This window comes from Candoia aspera, chromosome 5 (genome assembly GCF_035149785.1).
Source record: "Candoia aspera isolate rCanAsp1 chromosome 5, rCanAsp1.hap2, whole genome shotgun sequence".
Classification (NCBI taxonomy): domain Eukaryota; kingdom Metazoa; phylum Chordata; class Lepidosauria; order Squamata; family Boidae; genus Candoia; species Candoia aspera.
Window position 1 is genome coordinate 38,981,398 of NC_086157.1, and position 19,989 is coordinate 39,001,386.

General features: G+C 36.8%; 1 protein-coding gene across 1 annotated transcript in view; it reads right to left on the reverse strand.

Annotated features, from left to right (window-relative positions):
* HERC2 (HECT and RLD domain containing E3 ubiquitin protein ligase 2) overlaps positions 1-19,989 on the reverse strand; it is a 105,067-nt gene that overhangs the window by 39,547 nt on the left and 45,531 nt on the right. The window contains exons 34-55 of the mRNA XM_063305010.1: positions 19,296-19,487; positions 18,915-19,102; positions 18,619-18,811; positions 17,301-17,483; positions 15,848-16,032; positions 14,794-14,941; positions 14,471-14,667; positions 13,985-14,215; positions 13,307-13,442; positions 11,879-12,022; positions 10,219-10,361; positions 7,859-8,126; positions 7,143-7,285; positions 6,892-6,984; positions 4,238-4,406; positions 4,014-4,139; positions 2,955-3,063; positions 2,579-2,718; positions 2,095-2,285; positions 1,775-1,880; positions 1,541-1,632; positions 378-553 (exon numbers count right to left, since the gene is read on the reverse strand). Of these exons, the coding sequence (XP_063161080.1) occupies positions 378-553; positions 1,541-1,632; positions 1,775-1,880; positions 2,095-2,285; positions 2,579-2,718; positions 2,955-3,063; positions 4,014-4,139; positions 4,238-4,406; positions 6,892-6,984; positions 7,143-7,285; positions 7,859-8,126; positions 10,219-10,361; positions 11,879-12,022; positions 13,307-13,442; positions 13,985-14,215; positions 14,471-14,667; positions 14,794-14,941; positions 15,848-16,032; positions 17,301-17,483; positions 18,619-18,811; positions 18,915-19,102; positions 19,296-19,487 (3,553 nt within the window). The remainder of the gene's footprint in view (positions 1-377; positions 554-1,540; positions 1,633-1,774; positions 1,881-2,094; positions 2,286-2,578; positions 2,719-2,954; positions 3,064-4,013; positions 4,140-4,237; positions 4,407-6,891; positions 6,985-7,142; positions 7,286-7,858; positions 8,127-10,218; positions 10,362-11,878; positions 12,023-13,306; positions 13,443-13,984; positions 14,216-14,470; positions 14,668-14,793; positions 14,942-15,847; positions 16,033-17,300; positions 17,484-18,618; positions 18,812-18,914; positions 19,103-19,295; positions 19,488-19,989) is intronic.

Consider the following 19,989-nt stretch of genomic DNA (forward strand, 5'->3'; position numbering starts at 1 on the left):
ATAGATTCTAGCCTTCATTCTTTTAGAAGAATCCTTAAAACAAAATGACTGAATATAGTGTCTTCCCAGCCTATTTCATACCCCTTACCTTGCTGGGCGTATTTCTAAGCCCTTCTTCACTAAACACATTTTTCTGTATTTTGTTACACTATTCCAATGAGCTGTAGAGTATACTAGATATGGGTTATAAAAGGCTTAAGAGTACAATTACTCAGTTGCTGTAATCTGTTCATAAAATTAAATTAGAAAGTTTGATCTAAATATTCCCAATGCAGGGTCTGCTAGCACTAACCAAACAGTGGGATTTTATATCATAAAGTATCTAGTACAATTACAGAAAACATTTTTAAAAGACAAATTGTTTTAATATTCCATACCTCCCAGTGTTTGCTTTATCATCATCATCTTCTTCATTATCAGAAGCAAGGAAAGGAACTGCAGCGAAGTCTTCATCCTCTGCTCGGATACGTCCTAGTATACTCAGGCCATGTATTTTGCAATCGATACCAGAACTCCTGCACTGCTTAATAGCTACCTCAATATACCTGTGATACTTGAAGAAAAGAAAAGGTTACATTTCCATGTTTCCATTGTTTGGATCTTTAAAGTGCTGAACACCCTTAAGAAAAAGGATTCAAGACTTGTTTAATCTTTCCAACAAAACTGTTTTGCTAGCATAAGGGAAAAAGCTTTAACCCTTTCACATCCCTTCCTAAATTAACTAAGAAAAAAGACACAAAATTAGAAACCATGTCAGACAAATGCTTTAGCTTAACATTCAGATGTGTATTAGCTATTAACATGAACAAATTTGGTGAAATCAAATGAAGTCATAGAAAATAAATGACTAACACCACCAACAAATCTAATGATTATTTTCTCCTATTGCAGGATATACTCCCATACACTAATGGCATGTGGGAATGACCTTGGGAGACGGGGAAAGAGCCACAGCCAGGGGAATGGTCAGATAAGAGGCAGCTTAGCCCACAGCAGGAATGTGGGCATGGCAAATGTCTCAGAAGGGACCCTCCCTAGTTTCTTGGGCTGTTAAAAGAGGGGAGAAATGTACTTCCAGACTTGCAAGATTCTGTTGACATAACCTACAATAAAGTAGAATTAGTTCAGCTGGGCATGCTTCTTGTCTGGACTACCTCATGAGGTAGGCTGCAGACATCTTGCAAGTCTGAAACTACATTTCTCCCCCTTGTAGCTTTTTATTCTGTATCTTATAAGGTGTTTTATTGTATATACCACCAAGAGCCTGTTGGGAATGTTCATTATCACCAGCCATGGATTATGGCTAATACAGAAGTATCCTAATGTAAAGAATGCAGTAAAGTCCTTAAACTATCAAATGCATAGTAAAAAAAATCAGATCAGAAAACCATATTGTAAAAAACTGACTGAAACAAAGAGTAAAATTAAGAGTTGAGAATACAAGAAACAGTACTAAATCAGAAAGTATTAGTATTTCTTTAAAGATATTATCTTCCATAAGGACAATATTTGCATTCCCTGATAATCAGCAGATACTTACTTCTGTGCAATCACCAAGAAGTGGAACAGTTGTATCTGTAGGATTAATATTAATAGTCTTCAACTCTATGAGGTTATTTAAAGAACTGCCGCCTACAGAAAAAGTAAACAAAGCCATACTGAATTATTTATATGCTGCAGAATTTTTCAGTGTTATAAAGCTATGAAAAGTCAAGAGGTGGCTGATCAATAAGGGATTTCTTTCTTTCTGAACTCAACAATGGTAATGCCATACCTGAGACCACAACTAAAGAAGGCATGTAACTGCTGTCTGCAGGGTCCACTATCATCTTCAATCTGTGTACCAGGACATCAGGAAAAATTTCCAAGCGTATCCAATGCTAGAAAATGTTGTATTCAATTAATTCAAATCCTTTGAAGACATATTATTAACAGCAATTACATCTGAATAGTATTACTTCTTAAAGTTTAAAAACTATACTTCCTTAAAGACAAAAATGATAAAAAATATCTACTGCAACTTTGAACTATGGGGAATTATAGATTATACACAAATGTGGAGGAAATTTGCCATCCTTTTCTTTTTAAACTTGCCTTTCCTTGAGAGCCAGAAGACTGCCAACACTGTTCGCTTCCATCAATCAAACGTGAAGCTTGATTCACAGAAGATGACACATTCAAATTTTTAACAATTCTGGACCAATCATCAAGTAGCATGCCTCGCTGGCTACTATGACGTCTTTTTAGCTGCTTTCCAGAGCGACCACAAAATACTGGAGACTGACCTGTTTTAAAGTGTTGAAAGTTGGAAGATAGCAATATTTAATCCAACAATCCTAAAAGCAAGGAAATTTTATTGGACTAACTGTATTTATACATACACCTCACTGAATAATTTTGTGCTTAAGAATTTTAAACAGTTGAAAAGTTGGTTAGGGTGAAGAGTTATAATAAAACTGACCTTGTACATTATAAAAACTAGGAATCAAAAAAATACCCATATGTTCTCTGGAACATACATGAAATGAAACATTTCCTGAAACTGTAAGGAAAATATACTTGGTTTATTTAAATATACCTGGTTCATTTATTCTGCCAAAAGTGTGTCTTGTATTATGTTTCCTGCTTTTGAAGCAGGTTTCACAGAAATCGAAATCATCACAGTTTCTGCATTTAAATCTAGGTCCATTAATAGGGAACATCTGACAGCCATCACACCTAAATGATGACAAAAATTAAATGACTATATTAGCTATAATGTTAAATTTACCATCTTGAATACTTTTTCATTCTCTATAGGTTAAGAATTTCTATTGTTTCAGGTTTTTAGCTGAAACAATAGAAATTCACCTTGTGGAATTCAAACAATATTTTACATTACAGAAATAGCAAAGGAAAGATGCAAAGGTTCTAACAAAATAAAAAATTGTCAACGAAAAAGTGTAAAAACTTACGTAACACCTGGGTGGATACTGGGAACCAGTTCCATTTCTGACAATAATCCAGTCCAATGAGATTGTTGAGGGAAATCAACAATAACATCTTTACCATTGGCACTAAAAGCTTTGGCAAAAGAAGATCTGAAAGTTATTCATGTGTTTATTTCAAGAACAAATACAGTGATCCTACATGGCTCGCAACAACCAGTAAAAGCAACAATATAAAAATATACACGAGGTAAGTGTCAGAGGGTAAACATGCATTCACTACTGCATTTTGAGATACGTTGTACTGATAAATGGTACTTGAAAAATTTCTGGAATATATGTAATGTTAATCTATAGTGGCCCAAAACTACTACTTTTTCTATTTGTGGATAAAGGAGTTAAGTCCAACTATCAACATCAAATTTATGATGGAATATCAAAAACGTTATTTTTTTAAATAATTCTAAGAGGAATATATATCACCCACGGGTGACAATTCATCTGAAAGCATTTCATTAAAAAAATTGTATCAAAATTTCAATGAAACATCATCAAGAAGTCTAACAAGCAAACTTCTTTACAGTATTCAGCATGGATAAAGATCAGGTAATGGATCATTATGACCACAATAACTAAATAATATAAAGCACTGTTACTGCATTTTTGCAATTGTTCCTTGATATAAGCCAAAATACTGATTTATAGAAATCTCATTCCTTCATTCTTTTCAAAGAAGCAATTCTGCTCCCAAGATCAATTTAAACAGGCAGTATTTTTTTTTCTAAGCTTCCTCTTTTTCAATAACTCAGAAACGTTTTGGAACACAAGACATGTCACAAATAACTGCAGAACAAGGAAAGGGGGTGGCAAGAATCACTTATCACCACCCATATGAGAATTGTCTTCTACTAGCACACTTCTACTAGACATGCTTGGGCAAACTATTAAGAGAAAAATAACAAGAGGAGATCAAGCTTTGTACACAGTTGAATATTATTTTGTGGCAGCACAAACACTGTATAGTGACAACATCTGTAATTATTCATAATGCATCTGTCCTTTTTTTTTTTTTTAAGTACACATTACCTTTCACTACACCCACACTTCTGTGGGTAACAGATCCCCATTTGTATTTGGGCGTCATTACAGAAGTTTTTACACGAACTTTGTCACCAATCTTTATGTGTGATGGAGAGCTCTGTGGTGGGAATCCTATAAAGTATTAAGACCAGTAATATCAATTGGTTTGAATTTTAAATTATATCTCATTATAGATAAAATCAGAATAATGCTTTATGTATTCAACTCACCTATCAGTTCAACATGGATATATCTGACCCAGTAAGTGCCACCCTTTTGTTGCCAGTCACACTGCACATTGAGATCATGCAACCCATCACGATCCAATTTTATAACTTTACCCACATCTCCCTCACAAACTTCCTCATATGTTCTGCAACATCGAACCATCATCCCCACCTAAGATGAAAATAAATAAGTGAAAGGAGCAAGGCACCACTTGAATATTCAGTCATTTAAGTAACACTGTAAGCAATAAGGAAAACAGTAACAGGAGCAAGTACAACAGAAGAAAAAATTGTAGGTAAAAAAGCACCTTCATACTGATTTGGGGAGAAAAAAATTCTGTTAGCTCTAAATATAGAACCCTAATATCTTTCCACACTGGCATTTATTTAAAGGAAAAAGAAAAAAGAACATGCTCACAAAATATCTCATATACTAAACAAACCTAGTGCTACAGACGCCTGTATATCATATATAAATTAAATTGTTACTATTTCAATCAATTTACTTATTAAAAAAATCATTTTATTTTATTTATTTAGAGTATTTGTTTTCTAGCTACTCCCTTCCTAGTTCAAGGCAAACATTAAACATATATGGGCCAAATTTCTTAACAGTCTTCCAGTTGGGGCTCCTAAGAGCAAAATGCTTGTTCAAATGTAGCAAGAAGTGACTACTTTTAGCCTCCTATATAACTGACCGACAATGGGCATCCTTCCAGCATCATTTATTGAATCAAAGTGCATCATGTCTTTTTCTCTTGTTAGTTCCTAAATCACTGGCACACAATTTAAAATAGCATGAACTATAAAAACCCAATGACTTTTCCAGAACAAAATTAGTATGTGAACTTCTGCTCAAAACGGAGCCACTATAGCACATGATGATATCATATTAACCAATGCTGCATTTTGAGGCACATTGCCAGCATTTAAGCCTTATAAAAGAATTCATAGATGACCAATAGATACAAAATAATGCTTTTGTTACATTCATTGTAATTTAAAATCTATAATATGGTACACAGATGCTGAAATGGACATCCTTTATCATTCCTGTGCCAGATATTCCAACTCCTTAGTCCGTTCTTCTCTATATTCCTGAATATTTAGCTTAGTTTATTTCACATATATGCGCACAGACACACACACACACACAAATAGTAATTATAGTTTCATAATTTTGTAAATATCAGGTCACCTTCAAACGAAGCTCAACTCGTGTTTACTTCATGGACATGTCCATGCAGTTTTCTTGGGAACAGTGCAGAAACAGTTAGCCAGAACCTTCATCTGCAAACTTTTTCAATCTCCCAGTCTAGCCTAAAGCCCTGATATTTTCTGGTAGCAATTAGGAAGTTTGCTTAGCTTCCATATCCTGAGAAGATCAGCTAGGTAGTGCCACCTATTATTTTGTATTTGTATATGTATAAGAATCTATTAAAACTTTACCAGTAGAAAAGATTCTGAAACAGTTCGTGTTGCCAGCCCTCCTGTTAGATGTGAAACAGTGTTTCAACTGAAGAAGCTGCCACTCTACATGTTTTAGCAAATGCCATTTATTCTACAAATTCTCAAATACAAAAGCTGAACATCTAACCCCATTATTTTATTTATTTATATTTCAAATTTCTGTCACTGCTCATTTCCCCCAAAGGGGGACTACTCTTAGTTCATTAAATGAACTAAGATTTTCTACACTCTATCCAGGTTTTCCAGAAAAGCACAGCTTTCATATTTTCAAATTTGTAGTCTCCATAACATGATCATAGAGATTAAACTGTGGTTCGTGTTCTTTACTTAACAACTATTGAAAGCACAACATAAATTACTGTTTTGACCCATTACTGTAGTGGAGAACATGTGACCTTCCAGATGTTGCTGAATTCTAAGGCTGTGCTTTGGATTTGCACACTGCAAATTTACACTGGGGCACAGACATAATGCTTGTTTGGAACGTTTTAAAGCAGCTGCATTTTTTTATTAGAAGCATGTGGGAACTGCAGAAGACACCAAGAAGAGCTACACAGCCCCATTTAATTCTGTCTCCCATGAATTATAAGCAACATGGCCAAGGAGATGGACCCACATTCTAACAGTATCTGGAGTTATACATATTGCCCACTCCTACCCTACACTTTAAAACTTACAAAAGTTCTTATGCTCATGAACATGTACAGCAGACAGACTTTTTCATAAGTTTTAGAGTCTGTCTGCTGTACATGTTCATGAGTACAAGAAGCTAACTTATATGGAATCAGATCACTGGTCTACCTAACTACATATTGTCTACATGGATAGGCATTAACTGTCCAAGTTTTCATATAGGAAGCTTTTCAGTTCTACTGAGAGATGACACTGAAACATTTTACCTAAATTACTGGTTTGTAACTTTAAAATATCAGCCTCCCAAAGCCTTTGAGAACAGGCAGCATAAATAAAATAAACCTGCTCTACCATTCACTTCCACTAATAAAAATAGAGCAGAAGGAGCAGGATGATGCAGGCTACGAGTGCCTTCACAAAAGGCAAAGCGAGAGATTGAAATACCTGGGAAATAACATAAATGGCTTTTTGCACTTAATCTATATTTTCCATATTATCTACTTTCCTATATGCATAATAATTCTTTCAGAAAGAGAACCACACTCATTGCTTACCTGAATATTCTCCCGGATGTATACTGCATAATCATCATTACTTAAGAAATCAGCTCTTTTCTTATATGTCTGGCTTTCTGTTACAACAGCAGACTACAATAAAAAAACAAATATTCTGGTTGTCATAGTATACATGATAAAATGATCTACAGTGTCATGTCCATTAACAACCATAAAGAGTTTGTCACTATTTTTGTTTGCAAGTTAGAAAAATTGTATCAAAATCGTAAGTAGTTATTCCTAACATTTACCACTGGATATGCAGCTTCTGCTTCTTCTACTTCTTCTGACACTTCATCGTCTGAATATTCATCAGATATAGTGTCACCATCCGAGAAATCAGTAATCTGAACATCAGGATGATCCAAAAGCCAGCCCACCAAGGCTTCCACCCCTAGATTAAGACATCAACAGTATTGTTCATATGAGTAAAAGTTTTTAAAGTTATGCTTTTATACGTTTCGCTCACCAACTTCAAATCATCGTTTTATTTTTAAGGATTAGAGTTTTCAATTATGCTTTTCTGCCAAACTTTCATACTTACTCTTAGCTCTCAGCTAACATCAAAACTTATAAATGAAGAACAAAGTCTATGCCTTTTAACAGACACCTTATTTTCTCCTACACATTTTTGCATTCAGTGTCTCAAGAGTGCAAGCTTGGGGACACCATCAACAATTTTTTCTCTCTAGACCCATTCCATATCATCTAGGGGAATGTGGACTTGGTTTCATTTCCCTGATTTCCTTTCTTTGCCCTCCTATAACCACATTCTTCTCTGTTGTTAAGCAAAAGGGAGCCTTCCCCCAGCCTTTCCAAATCATCTTCCACAATTTTTTTTAAAGCTAATAGTTTCACTAATGCATCCAATCTTTATACTTACCACGGTATTATTTTGACCATCAGAACCAAAAGAAAGAGACTCCATTAATGGTAGTACACTGTGGATACTGAAAACATGAGGTACCTGGTAATCCAGAAGCACTTCCAGAGGTTCCTGATAGTGATTTCAGTGCAAATTCAATATTCTTTCTAGGGAATCCCATTTCCATAAGTTGTACAACAATTGGGAGTGGTGGAATGGGAGATACTTTGCATTTTTTTACTTTTGCAGGTCTGATATGTTGGACTGTAACAGGTGTTGTGGCTTCACTGGAGCTACATTCTTCAAAGATTGGAGTTGAAGGCTGTGCAGATTCTACGGCCAGATATTGACATACAGCAAGTGCAGCAGCCTATAGGAAATTATATACCATATAAAGCTCTACATAACACAAAGTAACATCAAGGACAATACATGCAGACTTTGTCATTTATCCTATGGCAGACTTAGAAATAACAGACAAAATGCCAGGAAGTCGAGAACTTAAGCTAGAAACTATATGATCTGTTGTGGCCAAAACCTGGCTCACCTAAAGCAACCAAATCACTTTGAAGACACAACATAAATTTATTAGCATGCAAACAATAAGGCAGTGTGCATAGAGCTCCCAGCAAAGCATTAGCAGCTTGCTGAGCAGCCCTGAGCAAAAGCAGAACCTCAGCTTGTGTACCTTTGGCCTACTACATTGCAAAGGCAAGACAATGAAAAAGGCAGACGCAGTGTAAATTACAGCATGATGTTGGAATATTTTAGATAAACCCATCTCTGGTGGCCTTCTCCTTAATCATCTCTCCCTACTAGGTCAGCTTGCTAGCTATACTCTCTTTGAGATCTGGCCAATGAACATAAACAATTTGGTTTTCTGGACCACTGATTCCTGTCTGAATCCTCCCCCTGTTGCTACTCAGGGCCAATCCAGCTTGCTGTGAATGTTTTCTTACAAGGGGACTTTAAGCGGTTCACATGTATGGGGGGAATGTCTCATAGGATTGATAGTGAATGCAGCTCACATGAGTAGGGGGGTACCTTTTACCACTACAGATCCATGATATTTTGCATGCAGCAAAATAGTAGTAGATGTCTTCTGAGAAAAACCGAATAGTAAAAGCACTGTTTTCATCTTTGCCTGCTTAGGAGAGCAGGATTTCCATTCTTCTGCACTTCAAACTCCAGTTGTAGCCCTATCAATGACTGAAATTTGTCTCTAATCTTCACTTCCTAATTTTAGATCTACTAAATGGCCTTATAAAAACAAGTGCACATACATACATGCATGGTCTCATTCTTGTTTCAGCTTACTCAATGATCTGATTCTGAACAAATTAGTAAGGAAATACTGTAGATGCATTTGACAAAAATAGCATATTGCCTTTTAAACTCACTTGAGTTTAAATTCAGTTTAAACTGCCAAATATTTGTTTTTAAATAGCCATATCTATCTTTGAAATGCCACACAAGTTTGTTATGAACAGACTAATCTTCTGGAATCAATATAATTATTACCATCCCTAATAAAACAATTGTGAAATCAGTGTCCTAAGAAAAAATAGAGTTACGTTGTTGCTATAATTTTAGCATTTTCTCTGTATAACTTATTTATGGTAGCTGCGGCTTCTTTCTGAAGGAATGGATATATCCAAGATAAAACACAACAAATATTAAATCTTTTTTAAAGTGCCATGTCAAACAATTTTTGTAAACAAATACAACTGAACTTAAGTAGCTCAAGTTCAAAACTGATAAGCTGTGATACCATAGAAATTGTCATGAGCACTGATGGTGAGCAGGAGGGGCCCCTATCCAGGAGGGAAAACGCATGCGTAGTAGTGAGGAGTTGAGCAGCCATTCAAAGAGACACAGAACAGACCCGCCTTAACTTTTGGGGTTTATCTGTCTGGGTTTTCCCACGCTTCTTCAGTTTGTTAGGATTTTCTGTCTAATGTAGCAGTAATAAAACACTAGAGACCTATTCCTCGTCTCAGCGTGGTTCCTGACTGTTAGGACAGAAATCTTAAATAAGCAACTTTTCAACACACATAATGGGTAACGCTGCCTAACCCTCTTTCACAAAAGAACCTCTCCTGAATGAAAAAACCCAAAATAACATCTGAGAGCAATAAAATCAGCAATATAACAAGACCTCCTCTGTCAGCCTTACTGGGATCAATCATGGTTTGGCTTCTCTGCTTCTTTCAACAGCTATTTCACTTGGCTGCTCCAGAGAGAGATAACAAGTCTCTTCCTACTGGAATGGCTGGGGCTAATAACCATTTGGCATTTTTCCTTTGTAGAAGTGTGTCATGTCTCATGATGCTTGAATTTGCCTCTTTTCTTTGTATTGTATTTAGTAAGTTGTAAACTGTTTTTTAAAAAAGCATAAACTTCCTTGGCAGGTTTACACTGATAGTATATGGTTTAAAACAAGGAAACTTAAACCAAAATACCTCAAGCTCTTGTTTATCAAATATTGCTTTTACTGGAGATGGTTGTGTTGCTGCTGTCAACAGTTGTTGCAGGAGGATCATGGGAGGCTGAGGCCCTTCTGGAGACATGTCTCCCACCTCAGGTGATGCCACTGCACCATCGTCTTAAATCAACAAAAAAAGTCTTTTAAGTTATAGAACATCCATACCAAAACAAAAACCCAGAAGCTTCTATAGTATTCTAATAACAGTTCATAATGTGTCTTATTTCAAATGCAATCTAATATTTCTTTAAGTCTTTTTTATATATATACATATTTTTAATATAGCAGATATTTAATACAATTATGAAGAAAAAAAGAACCAAAAAGAAATAAGAAGAGATTTACATACTATGTAAAACTGAACAAGAATTCTCAACATTAGGTCAATACTACATATAAAATAATCGTAACTGTTAATGGGATCAATAATATGTAACAAAAGTAGTCAATATAGTAGGAATCGTCAATCAGAACAGAGCATTAATTCAAAAAATCCATCAAATTTAGGAGATCCACCCTTATTATGACAAAACAGACAAGAGATCATTTTTAAAAACCTAGATTAAGAGAATCCCAATTTTGGATTCAGTACAACTCCAAGTACAGAATTATAATCCATAAATATATTTTATGTATGTTATTTACTGTAATCCTGAGCCACAAAGCTTTTTATTTCTGGCACGTTTTATGCTTAAATCCCTATTCCTTTAAGTACTATTATCCTTTTTTTATTACATAATTTAAATACAGCAGGGCCAACACTGAAGAGGCAGCAAGCACAAGGACCATGGGGCAGGACCAGTGCGTTTGTACATGTTTAAATACTGTTCTCATGTCTAATTCCACAGTTAGAGTTACAGAGCAGAAAAGATTAAACTAGCATCTGAATGAGCACCTCTGAGATATACTGGTTGGACTAAAATTAAGATGCCCTGAGTTCAAATCCCTAGAGAGCCACAAATCTGAGAGCCAAATAGACTTATCATATAACATTGCCCAAGGATAAGAAGGAAAATAATCATGGATGTCTCCTAAACTATTCAAAGGAAGTGTGGTCTAAAAATTTAATGCTTTATTGATTAAATAATTCTAGCAATATCTATGTATGCTCTTTCAGTCCCTCGCAGTGTCCCTGGCATCTATTTTGTTTAAATATATTAAGCATAGTCAGGCCACCACATATCCTGAAACGCTGGCGTTGTTCCCATTAATCTTATTTTTTCCTTCTTCCCCCTTTATAGGAATATATGGCCCCATAGAAGTCTAATTCCCAATACTAAAAGAACATACCCCTTCCTCTTAATCGATGAGTAAAATAGGGCCTATTTTTTCCATCTCATTTCTCTAGTCTCTCAACAAATATATTTTCAGGCAACTAGTGAACCCTATCAACACACACAAAACATTATACTTGAAAGAGAACAGCTTGTTGCTACCAAAAACATTAATGGAAGTTTGGAAGTAAGTGTACACTGCTGGACAATTCTAAACCAGATAATTATCATGAGGAGAAACAGGAAAAGATAATCATCAAAAACACAGTTCCCTCTCCATTATGCTGCTTACATAAGTAGGAGCAGAAAGAAATATGAAAAAAATGCTGAAAATTCTAAAAAGGTGATTAAGTGGAATTTTACCTGTGGGAACTATGCCAGCATCTTGTACTGCTGGTTGAGACAAGATCTGCCTTAATTTATCCTGGTAAGAAAGCAGAGCTCTGCCTGCTTTTAATATGTATAGTTTTAATTGCTGGCATCTCAACAGATCCAAGTCTATTTGTCCTGTTCAAAACATATTACAGGCATTTGTTAACACAACTGATAAGAAACATTAGGGATAAACATGAAACAGAAAAGATACTTTGTCTCAAGCCTGGAACTAAGCAGCTCCATTCAAAACTTTTTATCTGAATTTCTGAGTTGGCTGTGTTACAGTAGAAAAAAAGAAACTTGAGTGGTTTATGTTAATGGAACAATCTTGAAAAATGTTGACTATTCAGACCATTAGAAATAATGCAAACTTAAGACCAACTGCCGTTCTCTGACTTTTACCCAATAGCTGCAAAAATTAATGGGGAAGATGTTCACGCTAAAATTACAGAAGTTACAGAAATTTGTTAAAGGGAATGATTTTTAAAACATTTCTAAAACGATTAAAATAAATTCCCTTAAAAACCATAGGAATACAACTCTAATCTCACCCACTGAAAATCTGTTTAGATTAAAAACTTGCGGGAAACTGTTTTTTTAAGCTATCTTTCTCCCTTTTCCCACTTTCACTCAGGTTTCAGATCTGGACATGGAACAGAAATAAGCATTGGTAACTTTGGTTGAAGACCTCTGTCAGGACCTGGATGGGGATAGTTCACCCTTCTGGTCCTATTAGACCTTTTGGTGGTCTTTGATACCATTCTCCATGGTATTATTACAGATGGTACAGAAGAACAGATATTGGAGGGACTGTTCTGCAGAAGCTCTAGTCCCTTCCTTGGTAGGCAGTTCTAACCAATGGGGGAGGAGGAAGGAGAAGTCAGTCTGATGGCCACTCATATGTTCAGTCATCTCCTCCCTAGTTTTTAACATCTATGTGAGGCTGAAGGGAAAGGTCATTTGTCAGTTTGGGGTAAGATACTATCAGCATACTGTTGATACTCAATTGTACATCACCCTGGTCTGATCTGGATATGATACTGAATTCCTGACCCAGTATCTGGAAGCTGTTGGAGACTGAATGGGATGAAACAGGCTGAAGCTAAACCCAAATAAGATAGAAAATCTTGATGTACAAACATCAACTCTATCAGATCTGGAGACTGATTTTTGAAGGGGAGGCACTGTCCCTGAAGAAGCAAGTCCATGACTTAGAGGTCTTCTTGGATTCAGAGCTGCTGCTGGATGAGCAAATAGAGGGCCAGAAGGGCCTTTGCCCAAGGTTGGCTTAAATAATCCTTCAGCAATTCTGTCTAATGCTAATAAAGCTTTAACCCTCTTCAGAGCAACTGCATTTCTTATTTCCAGTCTTGTTATCTTAGAGAGAAGAATACTTTCAAATGGGGAAATATATACCAGAAAGGCCCTGGTTGGGAGTCTTCATTCTGTGTTTTTCTACTTTACTTCCGGCCAGATTTACCAACTGAGCCCAGACAGAAAGCATGGGTTCAGTGAAGGGCAAGTTATTCACATTAAATGGAATCACAGGGACCTAAGGGGGAAAATAAATTTTAAAGAATGTTATCAATGTAATTTTATTATAGTTTAAATAGCAATATTTACTTACTTTCATCAGGAATAACTATTTCCCATCTCTAAAAAGAAGAAACTCAAGGTATACTGTATTCAGCAAGGTCATCTTTTTTCTCAAAAAAGAAACCTATTGAGTCACCTCAAGGACATACACACACATGCAAACTTTGGGAAATGCAGTTCTCAGACTTTAAAGATACTCTGCTACAAACATGAGTATGCGGGAAAAAAATGAAGCAAAATGGTAAGAACTAAAGATTTTCACAGTAGACTTAAAGCTGCTTGTGATATTACAAGGAGCACAAAATATCAGTAGCCACTATCTTGTCCAAGCAGTAAGATCTTACGCTCAGTCCAAGAGGTTCAGCATTTAAAGGAAAGTCATAGTGTTTCAGGATACACACATTCCTGCTTCTTATCCACAAGAATATTTCCCAACCACTATATTAACCATCACATTTGCTTGTTCTCAGTGTCCCAACATCACTTAAATGCACTCACTGGTTTTAGCTGACTGAAAGGACAAACTCTGCAGGTTCTCATGTCATAAAATTGCACTGTGATTTTCCCTTTTGGAGTAATCCTTGTCACTGTGCCTTCTCCAAATTCGTCATGAACTACTTGGCCACCTAACCGCAACCGACTATCTATTCCACCAATAACTGCCAAAACCGCCATCAGGCCTCCCACTTCTGGAGTCTCAGAATCAGGGAAACAGTCTTCCAAAGCAGCCTATTAAAAAAATGATTACAATCTAATTAAACCACAAGAAGCAGTTCCCTTTGCAGAGTATACATGCATATATTTTAAAATAATAAATTTAAGTATTTTTAAAATCAACGCATATATGGGATATTAAGGCAAATTCAATGTTTAAGAAAGAATTTTAATAACTCATTACAGCGCTAATTGGAAAAAGTGTAATTGATTGAATTGTTTTCTTTTTAAAAACAAGAAATGAGTTGATTATAAAGATGTAGGAACTACCCCTTCTGACTCTTTTCCTGCAAAGATGTGGGTGATGGAGGTTAGCTGAGAGTTGATATACTTGTTTATGAGTCCATTCCACTGGCTCAGTGAATGCAAGGTCCTCAACAGGGCAACAATCTCCTCAGCTAAAGTACTGCTGTGAGTTGCAGTCAGAGAGGCCTGAGGCCTGGCTTTCCTCCTCCTCAGAGCAGATTCTGCAAGCAAACAAAAACAGCATTGAAGAGAGAGAAAGAGAAAAGAAGAAAGCTCACATAAAGATACAGCCATGAAGGATGAATGAACCAAAAACTATTAACAGTGAAGACAAAATATTCTCTTACCTCTGAGCAGTGGGATATCTGAAGAGCAAGTAGTAAGCAAGCTACCCAAAAACCCAAACAACTTTTCCACAAGGAATTTCATGTCTCGTGACCTTTCTGTTTTATCCCAGGAAGGAAGTACTGCCTGTAGTAAGTGCACAGCAAGGATCTAAAAATACAAAACAGCGACAAAAAGAAATGCACACAGGTGAAAAACATTTTCACATTTGTAAGGATACACACACTTTCTTTTACACAAAAATATCTACAACGTTCCCGTTTATAAATATGCCAAATATGAAATGCAAAGAAAATGTACAGATGATGTCTCTGGCAGGAACAGAGTCTGTTGATGGTGTCCATTCAAGCTGTCCAGTTTTATGGATCTAAATCTCACAGGGAGCACTTTAGTCAAAGAGCCAACCCTGAATTTAGGGTGACTGCCCAAAGGAAGTTTATAATCTTTGGAATTTTCCAAATATTATAAACACATACAAAAATCCTGCCTTGACAATTAACTTTCAAAACCTACTGAAACCATTCCCAAAATTTTTATCCCCAGGTAAATGTATGTATACTGTAATTCTACTATATATGAATGTGACATATTTAAAAAAATCTAGAAAAAACCTAATCCTCCTTTTGGGAAGTACAGTACTAAGTCATGGCCAGTCTTCAAAATTTGAACATACTCAGAGGATATCCTCCCCCTTTTTATTCTTTGAAAAGCAGGTTTGCCATGGCACATGCTTATAACTCCCCCATGTTTTCAAAAGAGGTTTGCAGGACAAAATATCTCCTCCTAAACAGAGAGAGGGATCTAGTGTCTGTTACGCATACATATTTTTCCATGTCTTAAGCACCCTTAACCAATAATTTTAGGCCCAGCCTGCCACAGCTCTAATGCCTCTCTCATACCTAAGGTAAATGCAGGGACAAAGCCACATGGCATCTTCATGCTCCTTGCCTGATCTTTTAATATACCCGGTTCTGAATTACAACAAGGATATGAAAGGCAGCTTTAAAACTATACCATGAGTCAACCACTGACTGTTAAAACATTACATGTTGTTACCTGTCGTTGCAGAGATGCAGCAGTGAATGAATCATGTCCCTCTACAATTTTCATTAGCAACGTTATCCACTGTGACGTACTAAGAGTGCTGCACATTTGAGGCATTAGTGCTATACTGCGGATGAATCCCAGTGTACACCAGCTCCGGTGTTGCTCTTCGTTAACTAATGTATTTGGCAAGGAAGCTGGAAATAATTAACAATGACATGAACACTTAACTATTCTTACTACCTAATAGTATTACAATTGTTCATGTTAGCATTGAGTTCTTTGCTGTAAAAGTGTGTCTTTAAGGTAAATCAACTTCTTCACATAGAATAGTCTTATTACTTTTGAATGTTGTAAGGGAAAAAGGGCAGGATATAAATCAAAGTATTGCTCTGGGTAATAATCAACATTGTGTAAGCACATTTGTGACCACACAGTAGAAATTCCCCTTGCTCCCCACTCTGCTCCTCCAAAGGGTGGGGAATATGGGCTTTAAGGGACAGTAGACTTCTTCCCCTTTTCTTTTTGCTTACTGAAGTTTTCCGTTATCAGAGAGACACCAGCTAGATTCCAACCCACCTGGTTTTACTTAATGATATTTTAGAATCAAGTTCTGTATTTCATTTTACTTTATCATGATGTAGCTAAACATCACAACTAAATCTCACGAAGTGTTATAAAAGCGAAGCATTAAAAAGCTAGGTCCTTTCATTCTGTAAAGGAAGAACATTCTTCTCTATTTAAGGCACATAACCTCATTATGATCTGACTGGACTACTGAAATCAACTCTACATGAGGCTGCCTTTAAAGGTTACTCAAAAACTTTACCGATCCAGAATGTGGCAGCCCATATGCTAACTGGCAGCTGTTGGTGGGGGCATGTTACACCTGTGCTTTGAGCTCTGCACTGGCTTCTAATAGGGTTCCAGGTACAAATTTGACATATAAAGTCCCTTATGACTTACCATCTAGTTACCTCCAGTACTGCATAGATGAATTAGTATCAGCTTGACCAGTGTGGTCATCTCAGGAGAAACAACTAGAAGTTCCCCTCTTCTGGGAAGTAAAGGGCAACAGCTAGAATGCCCTGCTTTTCAAAGATGTGTATTCTCTGAAATAGCCTCCCCGCTGAAATCAGGCTGGTCCCCTCCCTGATTTCATTCAGAAAATACATTGAAAACGGTACTCTTCTGTACAGAATTTGCAGCTTGTGCAATTAATATGACTGAATATAATTAATTGACATTATTGTTCATTGGGGGGACCTATAATTCCCAGTGACCTATAATTGTTTTTATATTTGTGGATGATTTATCTAGATCTTGTGAAATGCCAGATATCTTACTGGATTGTGCTAGGATATAAACTGAATAACTAAAATAAATAAATACATAAATACTTGTTTCACTGATATTAGGATAGTGAATACACACAGAAAGCAAGAATATAATAAACTGGATTTACATGTTTTCTCTGTCGTGCCACTTTCTACCAGCATACGGAGCAATCCACATAAAGTTCTTGTTGCTTCATTCTGCATTACTTCAGCGTGAAGGCCAGCAGAAAGGCAGAGAGTTTGCAGAAGATTCACTGTGCTGGTCAGCATCATGGATGTAGGATGGAGATTTCTTTCAGCATGTTCTCCTTCTGAAACAAAAGCCAAAGTAAATTGCTGAAAACGATGTCGTTAATATATTTCAACTTACTCATTTTCATAATCAGTCTACATGAAGTCCAAGAATATAAGCTTTTATCATGTATGTTAAAACACACACAGGTCAGAAAGAATATGTCAGGGCAGCCTTGCTCCGAATAAGACACGGACTCACTTAAAGGGTTTAAGGATTTCCGGGTTTATTGAAGCAGAATGCATGTGGAGAAAAAGACGGGAATGCGGGTCTCCCGTTTATACCCCGGTGGTGGACCTTGTTCTCCTCCACCCCCTATTGTCCCCCAAGCCAGGTCCGGATGGGTGATTAGCGTTGGTATGGGTCCGACGATGGGTGATTCGGGCGATCTCCGACGTTCCCCTTTGTCTCCTTGCCTTCGTCCGGTGCAGGTGCGTCCCCCGGGGTAATGGGTGGGAGTTCCCCCGATCTGTTAATGGTTTCCAGATCCTGTCCGAGGTGCGTTTCTATTGTCCTGTTGATCTATTTATGGGTTTGGGTGCTTAAGGGATGATGTGTGTGTTTAAGGATAATGGTTATCCCTTCCTCTTTCCTGATGTGCATGTTCCCTGTTGTGATGCACTTACGCCTTGCAACGGGGAACATGACAGAATAGCTAACACTGCTACTGCAAATAACAAAGAAAAGCAAACAAAGAGAATTCTTGTGCCTTTGCAATCTTATAGGGGAGCAGAAAGATAAAGGTAAAGCCTTTATCTTCCTTTAACTGACATTATACTAGTATCTTGAAAGGGGATAATGATAAAACATTACAATAAAATTGACAAATTCAGAAGGACCAACACCGAACAATTTTTATAACGTCCACACCAGGAAGAAATTAGCTATCATTAAATTTGTCTCCTCATTTGTCTGTTCCAATGTTGTCACACTCAAGAACTTAAGAACTCACTTCTCCTTAAGATTTAAGGAGAAGTGAGCTTTACTCCAGAAATCCTTGTAATCACATATTACCAAGTGTTTCTTTTAATACTTTGAGTCTTCTGATTGAAAAATGAGAGAAGAACAGAAGAAAATCTGATGTGATCAAATCAGTTTCCAGGCAAATGCCTAGAAACTCCAGTGCCAGTGGGCCCAACTCAGAACTTCCTTACCAGAATCATCTTCGGTGTCGGAGTCTTCAGTTGCAGGTTGTGAAGCAGGAGGAGGTTCAGCTAGCTTGAGATCGTACTTCCCCTCTTTTCCCATCCGGTAAGAATTGGTACTGCCAGTGTCCCACTGCACTCGAATCCAGCCATCTTCACCCAGTTCTCCAATTACCCGTCCCAAACCAGGAGGAGGCCCATCCTGAGGAAAGCAGAAATGTTTCCAATATACAAGAACTAAGATTATTATAATTTAAATTGAATAGATACAAGGCAAGTAAGTGAAACACAGACAAAAGTAATACCTGGTCACCCCACTTCCAATCTACTCCTCTCATCACTCTGGTGCCAATCTTCATCATGGCTGCCAATTCTGGTCCTGAAACAGGAAGCTGAACTGGAGTGCTTTCCTTCCTGGACTCTTCTAGGACTGTAGCAGAAGCACCCCGGGATGCAGCAATCATATCTTCTTCCACGTTATCGGAGCTAGGTCCTAATTCAACAATAGATTCCTTGAGATCTAGTGGTATACACACCTCATATTTACCCATTAATAGATAAATTCTAATGCCATTAAAAGGTTAGCACAAAATGAAGTGACAGGAAACAACAACAAAGACATTTTAACTTTTTGAAAGTTCTGAACAGGGGAGGGAAAAGTCAGAGGAAGACAGATCTGCAAATACCTATCAGCCTCAGCGTGGTTTGCATTAATGCCAACATGCCAGAATTGAGAAGAAGATTCAAAGTATTTGCACCATGTTGTAAAGTTAACATGCTAAGCATGACCAATAAGAAACGTGCTTGTGGGATGGTTCCAAGACTCGGTCCTGCAGGATTCTCATTGGTTATAGTCTGCAGAGGAACAGGCTGGATCCCTAGTGGAAACATAAAAGAGCAAGATATTATTTATTAGCTTAAGTAAACAGTATACAACAGTTCTGCCAAGTTTTTTATTATTATTTTGCCTCAAGTTGCTTTTCTGGTTGCAAACATTATGCCAGAAACTCCAAGACTGTATGTATGTATGTATGTATGTATTCATTCATTCATCTTATAACACTTTATCTGAATAGACAATGCAGATACAAATAATATTATGGTCCATGAGCCCACATTACTCAAACATACAAACTGGCCATATGTTCAAACAAGGAACCAGATCAGAAAGACTCCAGAGCATATCAGGTCAGATCTTCTATTTCTCTTTCTTTAATAGAAGTGTCTATATAACTCAGAAGCAACCAGGAAAGGCAGCATAGATACAAATCTAGTATGACCCATGGCTCCTTCCCTCTTTATGTCTATTATAATATCAACCAAAAAGGAAACTATCAGATACCCTGAAAGACATAATTGGCAACTATACTTCAAAACTGA